Source organism: Myiozetetes cayanensis, unplaced genomic scaffold, assembly GCF_022539395.1.
Source record: "Myiozetetes cayanensis isolate MyiCay16 unplaced genomic scaffold, myiCay2020 scf2-11, whole genome shotgun sequence".
Classification (NCBI taxonomy): Eukaryota; Metazoa; Chordata; class Aves; order Passeriformes; family Tyrannidae; genus Myiozetetes; species Myiozetetes cayanensis.
The window spans coordinates 54821847-54840571 of NW_026087411.1; the positions used below are offsets into that span (position 1 = coordinate 54821847).

Genomic DNA, 18725 nt, shown 5'->3' on the forward strand with positions numbered 1-18725 from the left:
GTGCTATCTCCTTTCTGCCTGTGTGTTCTACCTCCAAGTGCTGGTGTGCTGTGAGTGTCAGAGTGATCACCAGGAGATCCACAGGAAGTTTGAGGATGAGATGACAGCTGGAATAATGACCTCGCAGAAACTGAGCTTTGCCTAGCACTGCTGTCAGGAGGAAGGTCTTGTTTCAGTGGCATAGCAACCACAAGATGAAAACTGTCAGGAATGTGAAGGAAAGGGGAGATAGTGTCTTGCTCTATAATGCAGTTTCCTGGTGGGGGAAAATCCTGTGGTGCTCTAGCAAGACTCACTGAGCAGAGCTCACAGGACTCAGGAGTTACTAGTGCTCTACTGCCCTCGTAATACCTTGATGCCTGTCTCATGTCAGGCTTTATTTGGTCTCAGTGCAGAGTGCAGCAGCTCTTCCAGATCCCCAGTAAGGATGTACATGGTGTCCACGTTAGGCTACACACTGAGTACTCAACTTGCTTCTCCTTCCTCACTCCTTGTTTTCCAGAAGGGTAGCTCAGAGGAACGCCCAGGCAGGTCCTGTTCTCAGAGGCCTGGCCATGTGCTAAGCCCCTCACTGAGCACTAAATACAAATTGTTCCAACAGGACCATGTTCAAGACTGGACATATTGTAGGTCTGATATTCTTTGAATAGAGTAACCTAGAGGGCCATCCATCTGGTACACAGCGTCATAGGAGTCACATGCCACCCATTCTGGAGACAGTCTTTGGGGTCAGACTTGGGATAGCTTTTACCTCAGAGTTTCATGTTTCCAGGAGATATATGACACAATTAAAGCAGCCCTTTGTCTTGATTTTTAGTTTTGGCTCATCCTTAACTATAAATTTGTTTTTGGTTTAAGCTGTCTGACAGTTTCTTGCAATTGATAGATTGATCAGGACAAGTAGAGACAAGTGATTTACATTTCAGTAAGTGTGCTTGCAAATGGTTTTTTATCCTCTCAGACAGAGAAGTGCAAGATGTACTATTCATTCACTCTCATACAGTGACTGACCAGCTGCAGTTCCCCCTTCTTTACTCAAGACTTTGACATCTGTTTTCACCTATAACTCCACAGCCATAAACTTGCAAGTAGCATTCCTTCTGCTGACGAAAGTATGATAAATCCAGCATGATAGAGGACTTTTTTCCACAAAAAGTTCAGATATTTTTAAACACTAAATATATGTTATCCAGTGGTCTTTTAAGTTGATATTCCTGCCTTTTAAAAATGATAATTTAATTTACATTTAGAAATCATTCAGCTGTAAAGGCTACAAATAGTATTGCCTCATTCATCCACTCTGAAATTTATTCTTATGACCAAAATCGTTGCAAAGACAAGCAATCATTTATCGGTTTTTATACAGCTGGTTATACCCTGACTCATAGGCAGAAGAAGAAGTCATCAGTAGCATGTCACGCTTAATAAATCAGTGCATTCAGGTCTGGAGCACATAGCTCTGTTACAGCAACTCAGTGTGCATCAGCTGAGTGAGGACTGGCAGCTGCTAGCACAATTCTTAACTTGTTGCAACTGACAGGTAAAACATGTTAGAGAGAAAAAGAGGTGGATGAAAAATTTTCACCTTGACTGTCCTGATGACTCAGGAGGACAGGGTAAATGTTTTAAATGGCAATAACTTCATTGCAAGTCTGAGCCCCAAGATTTATAGAAAGGGAGGGCTGAGTGCTTGAGAAAAGAGGTCAAACTTTGTGGATGTGAGAGGTCAGCCAAGGAGATAACACGTGGTGAAGCAATCCACCCACAGCTTTAAGCTTCTGCTACCTCCACAGTGAAAATATATGTCATAAAACCACCTGAATTTAAAAGCTATTGCTGTTCAGCTAAATGGATCCTGCTAAAATGTTAAAGTGGATAATCCACAGACACTGTGCATTTTTGTTGCAATACATGAACAAATTATGGGGAACCACAGCTCCAATGCCCCATTGAAAGGACATCCACGCTAGAAAACCAAAAAATATACAGGGAGACTATGCACAACACTAGACTCAGGCTGAGCCCTTCATCTGAGGAAAGTAAGAGGGCTATGATTAATCTGAGTGAAGCTGATGTTCCTCATCCTCCTATACAGCGTGGCTTAATAGATAAACCACAAGTGTATGGCAAAAGAGTTAAAGCAGATTGATCCTGTTTTAGCTGATATGAAGAAAACTTTCTGTGAGTAAGGTAAGAATCTTACATGTGGATGCTGATTAAGTGGACCCTATCCATCCCAAACTGGACAAATTGTGCAAGACAAGCAACCTTTGTTTTCTGAACTCAGGCACTTAGTCACCGGTAATTATTTGGAACAGGTGAATGGGCCAAAACACTTCAATAAAACAGTATTTTTTTTGTTCCTCAGCTATCGCATCTGCTACTTTTCCACATCCACCTTAGTATTAAAATGCTTCTCTTGGCATTGTGCCAGCCAAGGGAGAAACAAGCTGGTTGAAAGCAACCACATGCCAATCACAATTGCAGGGCTGGTCAACACACATTGAAATGTCTGGTTTAAAAGAATAAGCCACTGCAGCTCCTACCGTCAGGCAGCCAAAACTGTCATGATTTGTATGTGCTAAGGCAATTCAAGGTTTGTATGCATAAAACTCCCTGTTAGGTAGAGATTACAATCTAAGGAGGAAAGACTCTCTGTCAAAGGGAGAATTTTTTTTCCTATGGTATGAAAAATAACAAAAATCAAGCCATTTAATTTAATGTCTAAATATGGAATTAGGTTGATACATTTATTTGCAAATATCCTGGAAAACTGTTTCTTTATCTTGACTTTCGTACAACTGCAGCTAGTCTTTTACTTTTGTAATGGATTGTTTACATAGCAGTTAAGAAAAAAAAGCAGAGAACAAACACATGGCCCATTTTTCAGACCTCTCTGAGACGTGTGTATGCGCATTGGGGTATTCCTGTCTAAGCATGTGGTACCAATATGTGTTGTTCCTTAGATCCTTCCCATCCCACTGCCTGCTGAAATGGCTTCTTAAACAGGGGCCACTGCAGCAGACCCTGTGCCTGCTTGCCTAAGTGTTTGAGAAGTTAATTCTTGCCATCCCTGGCAAATGTCAACTTTAGAGTAAACTCAACAGTTAGAGGTAAACTTCATCATCTGTACATTACCCCTGAAGGTTCTTTCTCACCTTCTTTTTTCAGCCTAACCAAAAGAAAACACTGAAATGTCATTTGCAGTGTTTTCAGCAGTGGATGTATTTCTTTTAAGTGGGAAATAAAGGCCCTGTAGATTTTACTGGCAGAGTCAAGGGAGGTGCCAGCTGCCATGCTCCCACAGGCAACTGCATGAATTTAGCACAAAGGTTAAGAAGTGAATCAGACACCTGAAGCTCTGGCACAAATTTAACCCAGTTCATAAAGGTGACAGAGACAAGCCCCGGTTTCTAGTATAAAAAGCCCACACAAGCCTATACTGGAGGTTAATCTGAGCAAAATAATAATGAAAAAGGAAAATGGAACCAGAAAGGTTCTCAGGAGGGTGTCTATTCCAGCCCCCTCCCCCTTGTTTTTAAGGTAAATGTACCTCTGTCAAAATCAACCCAGAGATACATATGCCTAAACCTAACTCAGAGGGTTTGCAGCCCACCTCTAAAAGAGACCAGGGCTCATAGGCGGTGTAGCAATGGTGCCGGCACATGCTCCTCTGGCACACATGCAGGTTACTGCTGACCTCTACCCCACAGCACCGTACCAGGGCCAGGCTGCTCAAGAGCTGAGAGATGTTGCTGTTGTGGTCATCTCTGCTTTAAACCTACAGCAACATGTTTTTGTAAGTGAAGGGATGGGCTGTTGCTGCAGTGGAGGGAAGCTAGCGAATGAAGTGATTAATGGCAGCGTGGACTGTGATGGCTCTGGGCTTCTTGTTAGGGAGGGTGAAGCTATTTGGTGGATGAGGCAGTTGTTATGGACAAAGGGTTTGCAGCTGAGAAATTGGAGGGGAGAAGAAGGTAAGCTGAGGTGAGAAAACACTGATGAATTTATTGTGGGAGCACCTTCCTCCTCAGGCAAGGTGCTGTGTTAGTAAAAATAGTGACATGAAATTAAAGAGGATCATCACAGGGCAGGAGGTTGTCTCTGTGTGTCATCTGATACTGCTGTTGGTGTTCATGGTGGCACCAATGAAGAGTGGGTTTAGGAAGCCCAGGTTCAGCCTGGTTTTAGACACCTCCAGACAGAGGGTCTTCTCTGTCCTGAAAGTCTTCTGGTGCTTCAGTAGGACATCTTCACCTTTGCCTTGTTCAGGAGGCAATTGGTAGATTATCCTTACACTAGTTTCCAAGTGATGTCCAATCTGATTGCAGTGAGAAGCTTTCTTTGCCTGAATATAGGAAACTTCATATACAGCATCTGGTAGGAAAAAATATGATCAGAGGATTGCCTATTTGCTTTGGTTTGGGTGAAAGCAAAAGGCCAAGTGAAAAAGGCCCATCTTTGGAAGACACTTAAAAATCAATGAGAATAAAAGAGCAGAATGCGTTAAAATCAACTGGCTGTTACCCAGCAACAGTATCCAACAGTCACACTCTCAGGGACAGGCTGCTTCTGCCTGTGCTGATCTTTTTCTGACTGATCTTTTCTGCAATGAAATGTGCATTTGCCTTTTCTCTCAGTTCTGCCCTGCCAGATCAGGAATACCATGACAGACTCACATCACCACGCCTCTGGCTAAAATGGGTGCAAATATCTGAGGAGCTAATCCAGCTAAAATAAAGGTAAGTTCCTCATCTCTGGTAAGAGCTGCCACTTAACTACAGCAAGGGGTGGGTGCTGCTTTGAACTACCATTTTAATAAGTCCCAGTCTCCTTGAACACGTCTTGCTAACATGCAAGAGGTATTAGCCATACTGCTTCAAATCTTGCACCATAGTTACCACGGACTCTAGGCTACACCAAAGGAAGGATGAAGAAGACACCCATGTGTTGAGGTCCAGCAAGGCTGCTGGAGCTACATCCCCTTGAGCTGCCCTCCCTGCAGAGTTCAGCCTGGACCTCTGCAAACACACACAAAACTCCTCTGAGAGCTCTTTGATTTGCACTCTGCATGGAAAACCACAGTATTTCAGACCCTGTGACCCAGTGCCCCTGAAAACCTTTTGCAAGTGCTGGTTTCCCATGCTTGCCCTCCTTTCTTGAGTATTCCATTGTACGCTCTCAGTTATGGCTCTATGACCTGATAGTGCTGCATAAACCCCAGATCACCCTGCACCTCAGATAATTCTACAAAATGATCATGTCTGAGCAAGGAGATGTTTGCAGCCAGACTGAGAGGCATACTAGCATGTCTGCTTTCCTGGGAAGTGAGCACTGGTTTTAGGGAGGACAAAAATGTTGGGGAGCTCATGCTGGCTCTGGCCTTGTGCAGAGCCATACTTGTGTAAGGTAACCAAAAGTTGATGTGCCAGTAGCACAGCTATGCTGTGACTGTGAACTTGTGCAATACCAACAACACAAGTATTTTGAGGAAACGGTGGTGTCATGACATCTGCCATACTAGTCTTGTGCCCTGCTCTGTACACCAAGTCCTGGCTGTTCCTGGGCCTCCCTTCCTACTGCTCCTTCTTCCCACAGGCACAGTAGACATGCCTGTGAGCTGCCTCCAGGAAGAGTTAGTGATCCCAGACTGGGTCGTGAGGCTAAACTAGGTCATGTCCTTCCCTGCCCCCCACCCCTTCCCCCATCTACTTCAGACCACTCCTCTTCCCTTAGCTTGGTGCTGGTGCATGTGTGGAATCAGAGGGACATGCCAGTGAGAGTCCAAAATTGCAGACTAGACATATTAATTTCAACATGGTGCCATTTTCCGATGGAGCATCTTTCTGGTCAGTCCTGCCCTACAATGGAATGGCCATGGGGCAGCTGTACAGCTGAGTTTGTGGCCCAGCAGTTCTGCACCGTGCTTGAGCTGACTGGGTAATGTGTGCCAAGAGGAAGGAATATGCTGCTGGGGTTTTTTCCTCCCTGGACAATTTTGCATACAGTGAATTTCTGAGTCACAGGCTGGCATCCTTGCAGATCAAATCATTTGCCCAGTACTGGAATAAGCCAGTGTACAAACTTGAAATTGTGAGGCAGGTTCTGTTTGCTCAGCTGACAACAGTGTAGCAGTTGCTAATTCCATGCATCCCTTCAGAGCAAAAAAAGGAGAAAATGTAGCAACCGGCAGAGAAAATACAGAGACTCTCCCTATTGCTCTTTCCACTAAATACGCCCAAATGCAGGCAGACAGCTCTCTCCCCTCACTTCCCTGAATGCAGTGTTTGCTTTTTCCGGTGATGTAACCAGTTGCTAAATAACAGACAAACCTGGTATGAACTCTCCTACTTATCTCTGCGCCAGTGTGCATATGGAAGAACCTTTCTGCATTTTTCACTGGATTTTAACAGCTTTGCAATTAGAAATATGCCACTGCCCTCTGCTGGAAAAGCACAAGCCAGGCGAGCAGAAAATAAAACCAGAGTAGGCAGTAAAATCTAGCCTGCAGGGCTAGGCAGTAAAATCTAGCCTGCAGGGCAGAGCAGCATGCACTCCCTTACCACGTCTGACTTCTTCCCTCATTTTGGAGGGCTCCCAGGATGGGAAAAACCTTGCAGTGGAAGAAAACATCACACCAGAGTTATCAGTATTTGCTCTTTCTTCTAAGCTTCATACATGGAATACACTTGGGATTTTTGAAAACGCTTTTCTACCTAAAGCTATATTTTTTGAGAATCCTTACTAGAAAAGTCTGGATAAAATGTGCCCAGTTTAGGCTGTTGCATGCTAAAGAGTCAAATTGGCATTTATTTTGTAAAGTAAAGATCACTCAATGCACCTTGAGAAAACCATATCACTCAAACTGCTGTCAGATAGCTGTGGTTATACTATCCATATGGACATCCTCTCAATGTGCACTCCTCATGAGTACTAAATATGGACTTAATCTAATGAGACTAAGAGCAGCATGGGCTTTGAGTCAGCAGATGTATTTGAGGAAGGGCTATCTTGCCAGTAAAGGTTTCCAGGAGATTTATTTAGCTATTCCTGGTGTGGTGTTTATCAGACTGATTTCTCATCATGAGGGGCATTAGTTTCTTCCTGAACTACAGAGGTCTTATTACAAGGTTAGTCTCCAAGCATGGAAATTCTGGAGTTGTTGCCTTGAAGAATCATGACAGATTTTCAGCTTTAAGCTGGAGGGTCCAAAATACTAGTTTTCTCTGACAGATGCACAAATGGCTGTGTGTTCCACCTACTCCAACGGCCTGCCTCCATTGCTGGTCAGGGTGACATATCCTGAGGAAGGGGCAAGAAATCCCATTGAAAGTACACGAAGATGCAGAGCAGGCCTTGACAACTTCCCTTTCTCTGCTTTCCCTCCCAGTTTCCCTTCCTCTTTTTTCTTTTCCCCTTTCCCTAGCACTATAGTAAATGATTGTCCTGAGGATGGAAGTGTCACAATGGAGACAGGAGATCAGAAAATTAAATGGACCGAGTAACCAAAGACTGGCTACGTGGAGGGTGAAGAGGAAAGCCTCCCTGGCATAGCGGCCGCTGGAGTGCTGGGCAGGAAATGTTGGCTCCACAGACTGGTTTGCATGATTGACTTCCCTGACATTAACTTCAAAGCCCTTTGCCTAATTTGCTGACCCATATACGGGTTTACATCTTTATATATAGTAAATGCATAAAAACTTTTTATAATGACTCCATGAATGACACATTGCTGCCCTGCAACTCCGTAGCTGTCCCTGTGGTTACACAGACGTGTCTGATTATAGATCAGCCTTTCAAAAGCAATAAAATGAAGTGGCATTTTATGTAACTCAATGGGTTACAGTAGGAAGCTGTTAACAGTAGAAGATTAAAATAAAATTGTTCTTGGTATTTAAAAAGTGATGAAGTGAGGAGAAAAATAAATCCACCTCCAAACGCTGCAAATCACTCCTCACAAGTTTGGCATCTGCCAAGATCCTACTTTGAAAAAAAAACCGGGCTCCTTCCCACACTGTTCAAGGCATAAATCTCAGGGGTAGTGTTCACTGTCCACAGACACACATGGACAGACCATAAACAGGTATGCCCAGTGTCCTCATTAATAAATGCCACCTATCCCATAGGGTTTTTTTAATGCTTTCTAAAAAATATTACTGCTAAATCTTAATATTTTGTGCATTTTCTAAGATGAGACTTAAATACAGATCTAACACGTTTCAACAGATTTCTATATTCCTTAAAGGTAGACCCTTTGTGTGTGACATTTATTGTTTATAGATTAGTAATCACTAATCAAGTGATTGGCTGAAGAAAATATTTCAGTAGTGATCAAAGTATGACTACATGTTCAATGAAACATATCAAAAGAAATAACTCCTGAGTTTTAGATTATTCATTTGTATAACTTTAAAAGATCATCCCAGAATGTTGTCGGTTGCCTTGATTTTCCTTTCATTTCTATGCTACCATAAATAAATGAGCTTGCATAACTTCTCGATCATTCACTGAATGTGTCATTGAGTAAATTACAGAAGGGAAAGGCGTATTCTGCAAAATGTGTTCCTCTGATGAGATGGAGTTAGTCTTGCACATTTATTTCCAACATTTTGGCTAGGCGTGTACCTGTCTCATGTACTTAATAAACAAAAGATCATTTTCCAGAATTCCACTGTGTAATTTTTGACATTAAAAAATGAAAAAGAAAAATAAAAGTAAACCATCCACTATTAAAAGACTTTAATTATTTGGAACACTAACATCAAAACTGTTTACTTGAAAAGATTTCTTTCCACTTTAGTCCATCTTCAAACCTGTTACACTACATTTCACTGACTAGTATTACAAATTAGATCAGCATGTTTCCTTATATTTGTAAAAGATAGAACTACAGTAAATTGTTTCACATGGTGTTTAGAAAAAACATATATAAGAAATTATTCTTTCCCTCTTCTATGATAAAGCATAAACCTAGTTTTAAGGTAACAATAACAGTCATTACAGAACTGAATATATTTGACATATTTAACCTCACAAATAAATAAATATATACAAGGGAGGTTACAGCATGTCAACTACAAAACAGAAGCTTTACACTGTAGAATTGAGAGCACTCAAGAGCATCTAACTGACATAGACAGTTTAAAATTACTACATGGTAGTAAAAAAAAAAAAAGGAAAAAATCTTAATTCAGCAAAAATATAGGTAGCTGTACATTAAACTGATAGGTTACAGCTCAGCTTCATTCAGGATATTGTGTTTTCTTTTCATTTATATTTTACTGATGTTTATGTTTTACTGATATTTTTATTTTACTTATGTTTTATTGATTCCTCATTTTTTCAGGAATGTTTGGTTTTCCTTCTCTTCACTTTCGAACACCCTGATCAGGTAGAAATCTCACAGTAAGCTGCTATGTGAACACTATTATCTACAGTAGTTAAGCAGGTGGGATGATAAAATATAAGTTCAGTAAATGCTTGTACATAATCTCTCCCTAGATTATTTCACTTATTAAAGATATCTGACAACACTCATCCCTGTTATTAATTACATTTTAAGTGAATTGGATTGACTTTCATTCATACCACCCCGTAAGTATCTGCAGTTGCAAGACTGAGGTTTCGTTAAGGCCCATGTAGCAACAGCAGTGTTTCTGGATAGAATACCATTAGGACATCCTCCTCCCACCAGGTGTCTGCAGCTAGGGAAAATATGCCACTTGTGCCGTCACAGCATTAAATGATCTCTGCACACAAAAGCATGTGCAAAGAGCAGAGGAAGCACAAATCCATATCCCTAATCACTGAGCATCCACCGGCTTGGCAACTGAAAAATCTCAGCACAACTTTCTGGTCACCTTCTGAATGTAAATGATTAAATATTTGCCTAAAAATAATTTGGTTAAAAAAAAGTAATTTTAAAAATGAAAGCTTCCATTAAGGGACACTCTCCTCTGAAAACAGTACTTGAAAATACCTGTGATGTTTCAGTGCATGCCTTCAGGAATGTGTGCAGCTACAATTTTTATAAAGCCTGTCATTGGATGAAACGATTAATGAGGAGAGGTGCCCTTTTGCCACTCATGGCCAAATGCTAATATGTCATATATTTATAAAGATTAAACAAGTAAGCATTTTATGCTCTTGTCTATTTTCTGCATATATGCCCCACCACCCCCTCAGTCGCTGTGGACACAGTATAACAATGTAAATTCCCTAATATTGCCAGAACACTGTTTAAACTCTGTGCCTCCAACAACCTCAATCAAGTCATCCAACAGGGATGCCTGGAAACATTAGGTGCCTGGGAAGATGTTATTTATTTATTATTGGTAAATGTATCCAGGTTAATCTAATGTTGCAATGCCATCTGATGGAGGTGTCTATACATACAGTATGTCTGAAATACAGAGACTGACGAACTCCTGGGTTTACAAGGAATTCACCTTGTATTTAAATACTTAGGATTAAGTTTTAGCACCATCCATTTTTTTAGAATGTCTGTGGTATACTTTGTGGTTTTCTCTGTCATATTTACAGTATGCATTATTACAAAGAATGTGTGGAGACAGTTCTAGATATACATTTGTAGATCTATATGTAGTTGAATGTCTTCTATTTTGTTTTGTGAAAAAGAACATTAAACATAGACTTGTGATGGGAAATGCTGCATTTCACACATACCAATCAAGAAATGCTGAAACACTGACTTTGTTTAAATTGTGTTTCTTTAGAGATGGATACAAAATGGCCTGAATTTACAGCACATACTGTTTTGCATGATTAGGTCTATTTAGTCAAATACGGTTTGAAAACCCTAACTGGTGTAAGGGTTTTATTCACTTCTGAATAAAGAACAGTCAGCACTAGACAGTCAAGAAGCAAGAATCTAACAAGTGTCATAGGGAAAATGAATATTTTTCAAATGAAAAAGAACACCAGTAAACTGTTCAATGAAAGCTTGCCTGTACTGCGTGAGATGTCTGCTATTTTCTCCAGGAGTCATGACTTATTTCTCTTTGGACTTTATAATTTAAAGTTAGGCTTGTGGTTCTTTAGCCTTAAAAAATACTTGCACAGGATTACAATTAGCTGTCCAGGCATCATGTTGGCCAGCACACACTTAAAATTAGCTCAATACCATGGTGGAAAATTGTCTTCTTCCACAACAGTAAGAAGGTAGAGAAATCAGTCCTTAAGTGGAAGCTGTTAACCGGAGAGCATTATAAACTGGGGAAAAAATAACTAAACAGGTCACATTTTATGACATCCACTATTCTCAATTGCAGGCAGACTTTTTATCTTCCTTTGATTAAAAAGAAAATAAATCAGAAGCCCAGTTAGAACTTTGTGCTACGACTAAATGTGTCAGACATGATGATATTTTTATAGAAGTTGTCGGAGTGAGGATTGCAATATCCTTTGACCTTGTCAATAACCTGGTGGACGGGGATGATTGATGTCTGTTCTCCATCCTCTTGGGCAAATTTTGAAGATGGCTTGTCAAGAAAAACATTCTCTAGGAGGAGGAAAAAGCAACAAGAAGTTAGGGCCTCTTAAGCAAACTCACTGTTAAGAGATGTGTCACTTCCACATAGATATGCTTTCAATTGCCACTACTGCTGAATGAAATTACTGCCCTAAAAGCCAGCAAAGAACTTTTTGACTTGACATTGCTTCTTCTAAATTCTTTTGAGATGACTGGTTTTGTGGGCAGACCTTTCAGGTATTTCTTGAAATTATCCCCTATTCTTTTGCCTAAAGTGTAACTGACTCCTATGACTTTTTAATATATTAATTTACTGTTGATGCTTTGCATCTTGCAAACCAAAAACATTTTGATACACAGGAATAGTGGTGACCTCTATAAATAGTATCTCCATGTAATACAGTATTGGAAAATGACAGTAAACAGATTTAATTATTTCAACGGTGGAGATGCTGAACTACGTACAGACATAATATAACCTGTGCAGAATGAAGCAGGAGATGTCTTGCATCTTAAAGCAGATAACAAGAACTGAAACTGGCCTAAACTTTGTGCTTGTCTAGCATCACCTTTTTTTTTCCATAATGTGGAGAGTAGAGACTGAACAATTGTGGAGAGAAAAAGATGCAAAACCCAGGCATTCCTTCAGAGTCCATGAACTATAAGCCAAGGGTGAAGAGAAAAAGGAGCAAGGCAATTCCCAGTCAGACTGGGAAAGTCTGCTCCAGTGGCTAACATAAGTGCTGTTCAGAGAATGGTCAGTAGGTAGAGCTCATGTAGTGAGAAATGAGAAGGAGAGAGCTTGTCTCTCATTTTCTCAAGGATGTTGTTTTAATGAGCTTTCTTTCTTATATCTTCCACTTAGTGAATAAAGCTGGAACTTTATTCCAGGTAAGGTTTGGATCACTGCAAGCTGACAGTAAGGTGGAGTACCCTGGGAAGCAATGTTTTCTACCAGTGACATTTCTGACTGCTGTTCACAAGACCTTGGTGAAATCACCTTCAAAAATTCATTGTTAAAGGATCATTTAAGAATTAAGCTTATTACTTCAAGTACAATTTAATAAAACCTTTTTTCTTAGAAATAAATTAACTGAAAATAAACAGCAACTTGCCCCTGCAGAAGTCATGATATCAAGCCATAAAAGAGTATAAAGCGCTGCAAAGGAGAAATGGCTTGCAGACTGAGAAATGAGAATGGTTTCACTCATGAAAACAGAAACAGGCATGTTCAGGCATATTGGGATGATTTTTTCAAAGCACTCAAGAATGTCCATGAATTGCAGTGAATAAGTCCATGTCCTGTAGCAAATTTCTGGGTACTCTGTGCCTTTCAAATGTATGCATTTACTAACCAATGGCTTCACACCTAAGTACAGGATTAAAATCATGTATCACTGCAGTAAATGGGAGTTGTATCAGCAAATTCTCTGCAGAGATAATCTTAACTTCTCATTCACAGAGGTGTTGCATAGGGTATTTAAGTACTATCTGCAAGTAGTTTGTTTCAAGCTTGTAGACAGCTGGGGCACAAGATGCTGAAGTAACCTCTTTTGTCCACTCATAAGGGTCCACCCAATATTTGTGTTGGTGCTTTCTACATTCAAGTAGCAGTTCACAGGGTGGCTTTCAGGCATACACATCTTGTCACTCAGAGTTATTCTGGGTGTGACTGGATATAAAAAGAAAAAAGACTAATCTGATAATGGCCACAGACCAAATAGAAATACATTATCTTAAAATCCTGTGATAACTTTTACAAATACTAACAAATCTTCTGGAACTCGATCAGATTGGTTTTGCTTTTAATGTATGCTTTGTGTATGGGTGTTTCAGGACAATTTCCTTTACCCAGACTACTCTACACAAGCACTAATGTCAGGACATGGTCTGTTTTCTAAAATGGTATCTTCCAAATGCTCTATGCCCCATGCAGAGTGCAGACACCCGAAGTTTGAAGCATGCTTATCCTTTGATTCAGCATCAATGGAGTAAGATGTAATAGTGAGAAATAAGCAGTGTTTCTGATTAGCAAAAACCTTTGTGTCAATGAGGACATCATGCAAGAAGCATCCCTCCACCCTGTTTCAACCATGCATTCAACAAAAGCAATTCTCACTTTACCTGTAATGCTCCACCACTGGTGAGGAAAGGGCCTTAGAAGACATTATCTATACCACAAACACATGAATGCTTGTGTCAATTCCAGGGAGCACATTATACCCATATTAACAAGACTTGCCAAGACATGCAGCTATTACATTATTTGCCTGCAATTTAGCTAAGTCATCAAACTGAGAAGTTCAGCTGTATTAAAAACCAGAATCTGAATTTTATTTTTTATTATTTTAACACATGAGAAGATACGCCAGTATATGTTAGCAAAAATTCCTGTGAAGTATCATGAGATGTGTATTTTTAGAGATTAAAGCAAGATGCATTAAAACTTTAAAAATTAAAGAAAAACTGTCATATTCCTTTCATGCCTAATAAACCTTTACATTACAAATTTTGACTACAATGCCAACTAAAATCCCTTTTAGGAACAATTTATGCATGGGATTAAGCTCCTAATTTTTGAAAAAAGTGTATGAGCAAGTTTCTTTTAACTTACTACTTCCTATCTGGTACAGTTTCTTTGTTTTGCTTCAAGAACACATTGCAAAAACTCCAGCCCTAAGTCTTTTTGTCAACCTGATAAAAAGTCCCAAGTCCAACAAAACATTTAAGTGTATTTTTATCATTAATCCCAAGACTAAGGGTCTAAAAACTGATCTGCCATGAGTACAAATGGGAATTCTCTGTCTGCAGAGCACGAGGCTGTCTTCCTCTACTATCAAAATCAACAGTAGCACTGTGATTAGTGGATATTAAGGATGCTGTTTGTGGAAGACTGCTGGTAGAAGTGTCCCTTCATAGGGAAGAGGTGAAGACAGCTTGATCAGGACAGCTGGGTGCACTGCACACCAAACCTGACAGGGCAGCAAAGACAGGCAGCCTAGGGAGGCAGGCACGAGCTGTGTGCTCCCAGCACAGTTGTGAATGGCAGTCCTGAGAGCAAGCTCAGGTGTTATCCGGCAATTTCTAAGATACATGGACATTCTCCATAACCAAAAAGATTTTAAACTCTTATAATATCTGATGTGCAATCTCTCTTGTTAATGGATGCAATGAATATTGGTCACTGAGAAAATAGCAATGTAATTCTTTAAAAAAGGAGATTTCTAGACAAAAATGGTGTGCCTAATCAAATCAGGCAATGATCATCAATAAAAACCCAAGACATTTCCTGGAAACTATGCCATGTATCAAGAAAAGAGAGTGTACCATCATAAGAGAGACACTGGAGACTTAATAAAACAATTTATACTTAAGAAATAACATAACTTTCATTCTAGTAAAATCATCTACTTCATATATAAACACTGTTTCTAATAAATATTTTAAAGCAAGTAAACACATCTTTGGGTTAAATATGTGCACAGATTTTATTACCACTATGTTTATAATAGAGTATTCTGTAATAATGCTATGTGACTTACACAGGACAAAAACAGGAGTTCACTAAAACAGAGTAACGAAAAAAAAAGTGAACTATATAAATGATTTTCTGAAATATTATCTCAGACATAACCAAACTTGCAAATCATTCCCGCTCCTCTCTTTCTTTGCTTCCTTAAAGTCTTCTTAAAGTGAGCACATTTTCATGGTATGAGTGGAATACAGATGATGCCTTTTATTACATATACCATTGACATCTAAATAAATAAGCAGTAGATATGGCATGCTATTTGCAGAAGGGCAAGACAATGCATAATCTAGGAACACAATATCTGTTTCCACGTAGGCTCCATTTGTCGTTTTACCCATTAATGTTTTACAGTTAGATGGAAGGAGTTTAACCAAGTGAATCAGCTGTGGACTTGGACTCTGAAGACTTGATTCCTATTTCCAGCTGTGCTGCCAGCTTTCATGTTACCTTGGGTGATGAACGTCATCGCTCTGTGCTTTGGCTACCCTGTGTTTACAATAGGATAATAAGGAAGATTTGCTTTCATCACACCTACTTTATTTAGTATGGGAACATACCAAGGTCAGAACTATATATTGGATGCATTGTATGTTAGGTAATGATTCTTATTAAACAGTAACATATATTTTAAGAATACACTACACAAATTGATGACATTTTCTCACACTAAACTTTGGGTAGAAACAACTACTGTACCTTTAATATGAAACTATGTATTCACAGACACACTTGCACACAGTGCAAGAACTCACCTGTATGGCTGTTTCGTTTGCAGTATGTATTTGTTGTAGATTTTGATTTGGATGTTAAGTAGGTTGAATTGGAGCCGATGGAACTAGAGGATAAGGATTTCCCAAGATTATCAGAACTCTTCTTTATAATATTGGTTGCTGTTTTGCTCCAATCTAAAAATGATTGAAAAGTTTTACATAAATAACTACCATAGATACTAAATGCCTAATTTATTCAATTATGATTATTTCAGGTAACAGATGCATTTCTTAATATTGCTTACAACAAACAGCCTTTCCTTCTCCTGTTAGGTAGCCTCTTTCGTTCTTAAGAATCATCAAATTATTCCAACTTAATTTATTCTAGCACAATAGTGAAAAATTGGTGGCTCTAGCACTCTAACAATCATTTAGATTAGATTAGATTAGATTAGTTAGACTAGAACTGCAAGTAAGGCCTAGCTTTCCTGGATACAGGAGAGCAGAGAAGCTCTGTAGCCGTATAAGGATATCATATTTTCATGACCTGAAGAGCAAAATCTAAAGGGATGGAGTGCAACATTTACAGTGATCTTACCATCTAAGGGCTTGATTTGCTGACATAGATATTACATAATAACAGATTCTCAGCTGGTTGTTTAGTGTATTGGTGCACTATTATTTAACACTATTTATTTAGTCATTCCCATTTAAAGAGTTTTGTCCAAACCATTAACACAATAGGCTCTTATGCTGGAACAACTTAAAATATCAAATTAAGTAACTAATACTAATAAACTGAGTGAGGAAAACTACAACTGAAAAACTCAACAGTGTGTCCCAATATCCGTAGAATAAAAGTATCTAACTACTTCTGTGTCAGATACTTGCAGGTAAGTGCAGGAAGTTTCACATTTGAGTCACTTTGCTGTTACTCCCTGTGCTTCAACGAAATTCACAAAACGGAAAAGAAGTCCAAACCAAAGAGGCCATTTTATCCCAAATCGCTGCTATAGGGTTTAGGTATGCAAGTTCATATTTGACTTAGATTTCACTATTCTGCCTGAAAATGGTGTCAGATTCATGGCGATTAAAACCAGCTCGTGGAGATTGACTGGTTAATGCTAGGCATAATGGCATCACATTAACTATACTACTAAAGTATTCAATCCCTCATGTTTTTGTTTCTATCATGCCCACAAGCTGCCCAACAGCAGTATAAAAAAAAATTGAAATAATTTGATCCATCTGTGTTTTTCAGTTCAGGAGTTACAGCATAAACCACACAGAAGCTGAACATATGAAACAATTTGGATGTTTGATCAGAATGAATATGATTTTTCCAATTTGTATTAACTATTTGACATAATGAATCAAGTTTTCTTAGTACAAAATGAAAGTATAAATGTTTTATAGTGTACAATGAGAATGTATTCCCTAAACAAAACAGAGCAAGACAAGCAAAAGTCTTGATAGCAAGGCAGTTACTTGAAACCTTGAAACAAATCTTGGATGCCAAGAAAGGAAGGACACAAAGGTATCTGGAGCACTGTTACTACCCAGGATAGACTGGCTTACCATAATGAGTATGCCTCCTCACCACCTCATGCCACCTTACATCAGCTCTAGATTTGAACACTGGTCATTGAGCAGCAACCATAGGAGAAAGAATTATATGGTCCAAATCACTACATCAGGCAGCAAAGCAAAATCCAGTTGGCTGAACACAGTAGTGTAATGCCATCCAAGATGGCCAAAGATGTAGGAAACTACAAATGCAGTGGCCCAAGTGTTACTTTTACGTGTCCAAACCAGCTGCTCTCTTTGCTCCCTGAGTGTTGCACATAAAGTTGAACTCCAGCCCTGGAACTTAATCAGTCTTCTGCTTAAGGAATTTTCTGTATTTCTGAGTGTCTAATGGTCTTTCTGAATTAAATGGTGAGGGACAGATAGTTTAAAAAGGCAAACATAAAAGTAAAAGAAGACAGAGTATTTCTACACGCCTTTTAAGAATTGCTCCTACATCAGCCTATCAGTTCACATAATTCAGTCAACATACTTTAATGCAGGAGAAAATGAGTAAGATGGATTTTGAATGACAGAGTTTGAATCTCTGGATCCTTTTTTTTTTTTTTGCATGGCACAAAGGGCCTTCCAAAACCATGCTTATAGCAGTACAAAATTTACCAGCTGCCTTCAGTGGAAAACTGAAAGACTTGAGAATTCTTATGAAGTGAAATCTGAAAAGTGCCTTGACTTAAGTGACAGCCTATGATTAATATATTTTTCCACATCTTTGTCTTACCTTTCATTATATTAAAAGAAACTAACAAGCTGTTTATGTGGACTTTTAAAGACAACTGCAGCACCTAAAGAGTGAATTGCTTTTACCTGAATTGTCTGCCAGTCGGAATCTGCCACAACAGAGATGTCTCCTCCATTGTTTCTGCACATTTTCTTTCATAGCACAGTGGAATACAAATATAAACAAACCTGTGACAAAAGCAAACAAACACCAAATTAAGCATGTATTTATAAACAGATAAACAGATTAACTAAAGTCTATTATCAAAAGTCTATGAAGTACAAGCAAAGAAAAAATAATTTTAAGATTTTGTTATTGTCATCTATGCCTCATTTAAGAGGTATGGAAATTAACTAAAAATTTCCCCATCCTCTAGTTTCTCTGTGGGTGTCTGGGATATCAGAATACAGAGAATAGGACCCATTTTATCGGCACTGTTCATATAGATTCAATTCTGTGCTGACTTTTTAATTTTTGTTTGTTTGGTTGGTTTTTGTTTTTGTTTTGGGTGGTTGTTTTGGTTTTGGTGTGGGTTTTTTTGGTTTAGAGGAAAATGATTAAAAGGGCTTTTCTTTGAATCAAATGAGTATGTTGCAACCAACAGGACTGCAAGAGATAGACTGCAAAGTTAATACAGACACTATGCTATGAGCAAGGAGAAAATTTATCTCCTTCTGTTCCATACCT

General features: G+C 39.2%; 1 protein-coding gene across 4 annotated transcripts in view; it reads right to left on the reverse strand.

Moving 5' to 3' along the window:
- Positions 1–10303: 10303 nt before the first annotated feature.
- The window catches only part of ADGRG6 (adhesion G protein-coupled receptor G6), a 105468-nt gene continuing 97046 nt past the window's right edge, over positions 10304–18725 (reverse strand). For 2 of the 4 annotated variants that reach the window (XM_050316842.1, XM_050316841.1), the window contains 3 exons: positions 18125–18226; positions 15776–15928; positions 10304–11521 (listed from right to left, as the gene is read on the reverse strand). In XM_050316842.1, coding sequence (XP_050172799.1) covers positions 11343–11521; positions 15776–15928; positions 18125–18226 — 434 coding nt within the window. In that variant the 3' untranslated portion in view covers positions 10304–11342. Of the gene's footprint in view, positions 11522–13615; positions 13663–13728; positions 15510–15775; positions 15929–18124; positions 18227–18725 lie in introns of those variants that run through there. The other 2 variants (XM_050316843.1, XM_050316844.1) reach the window with 2 other exon arrangements.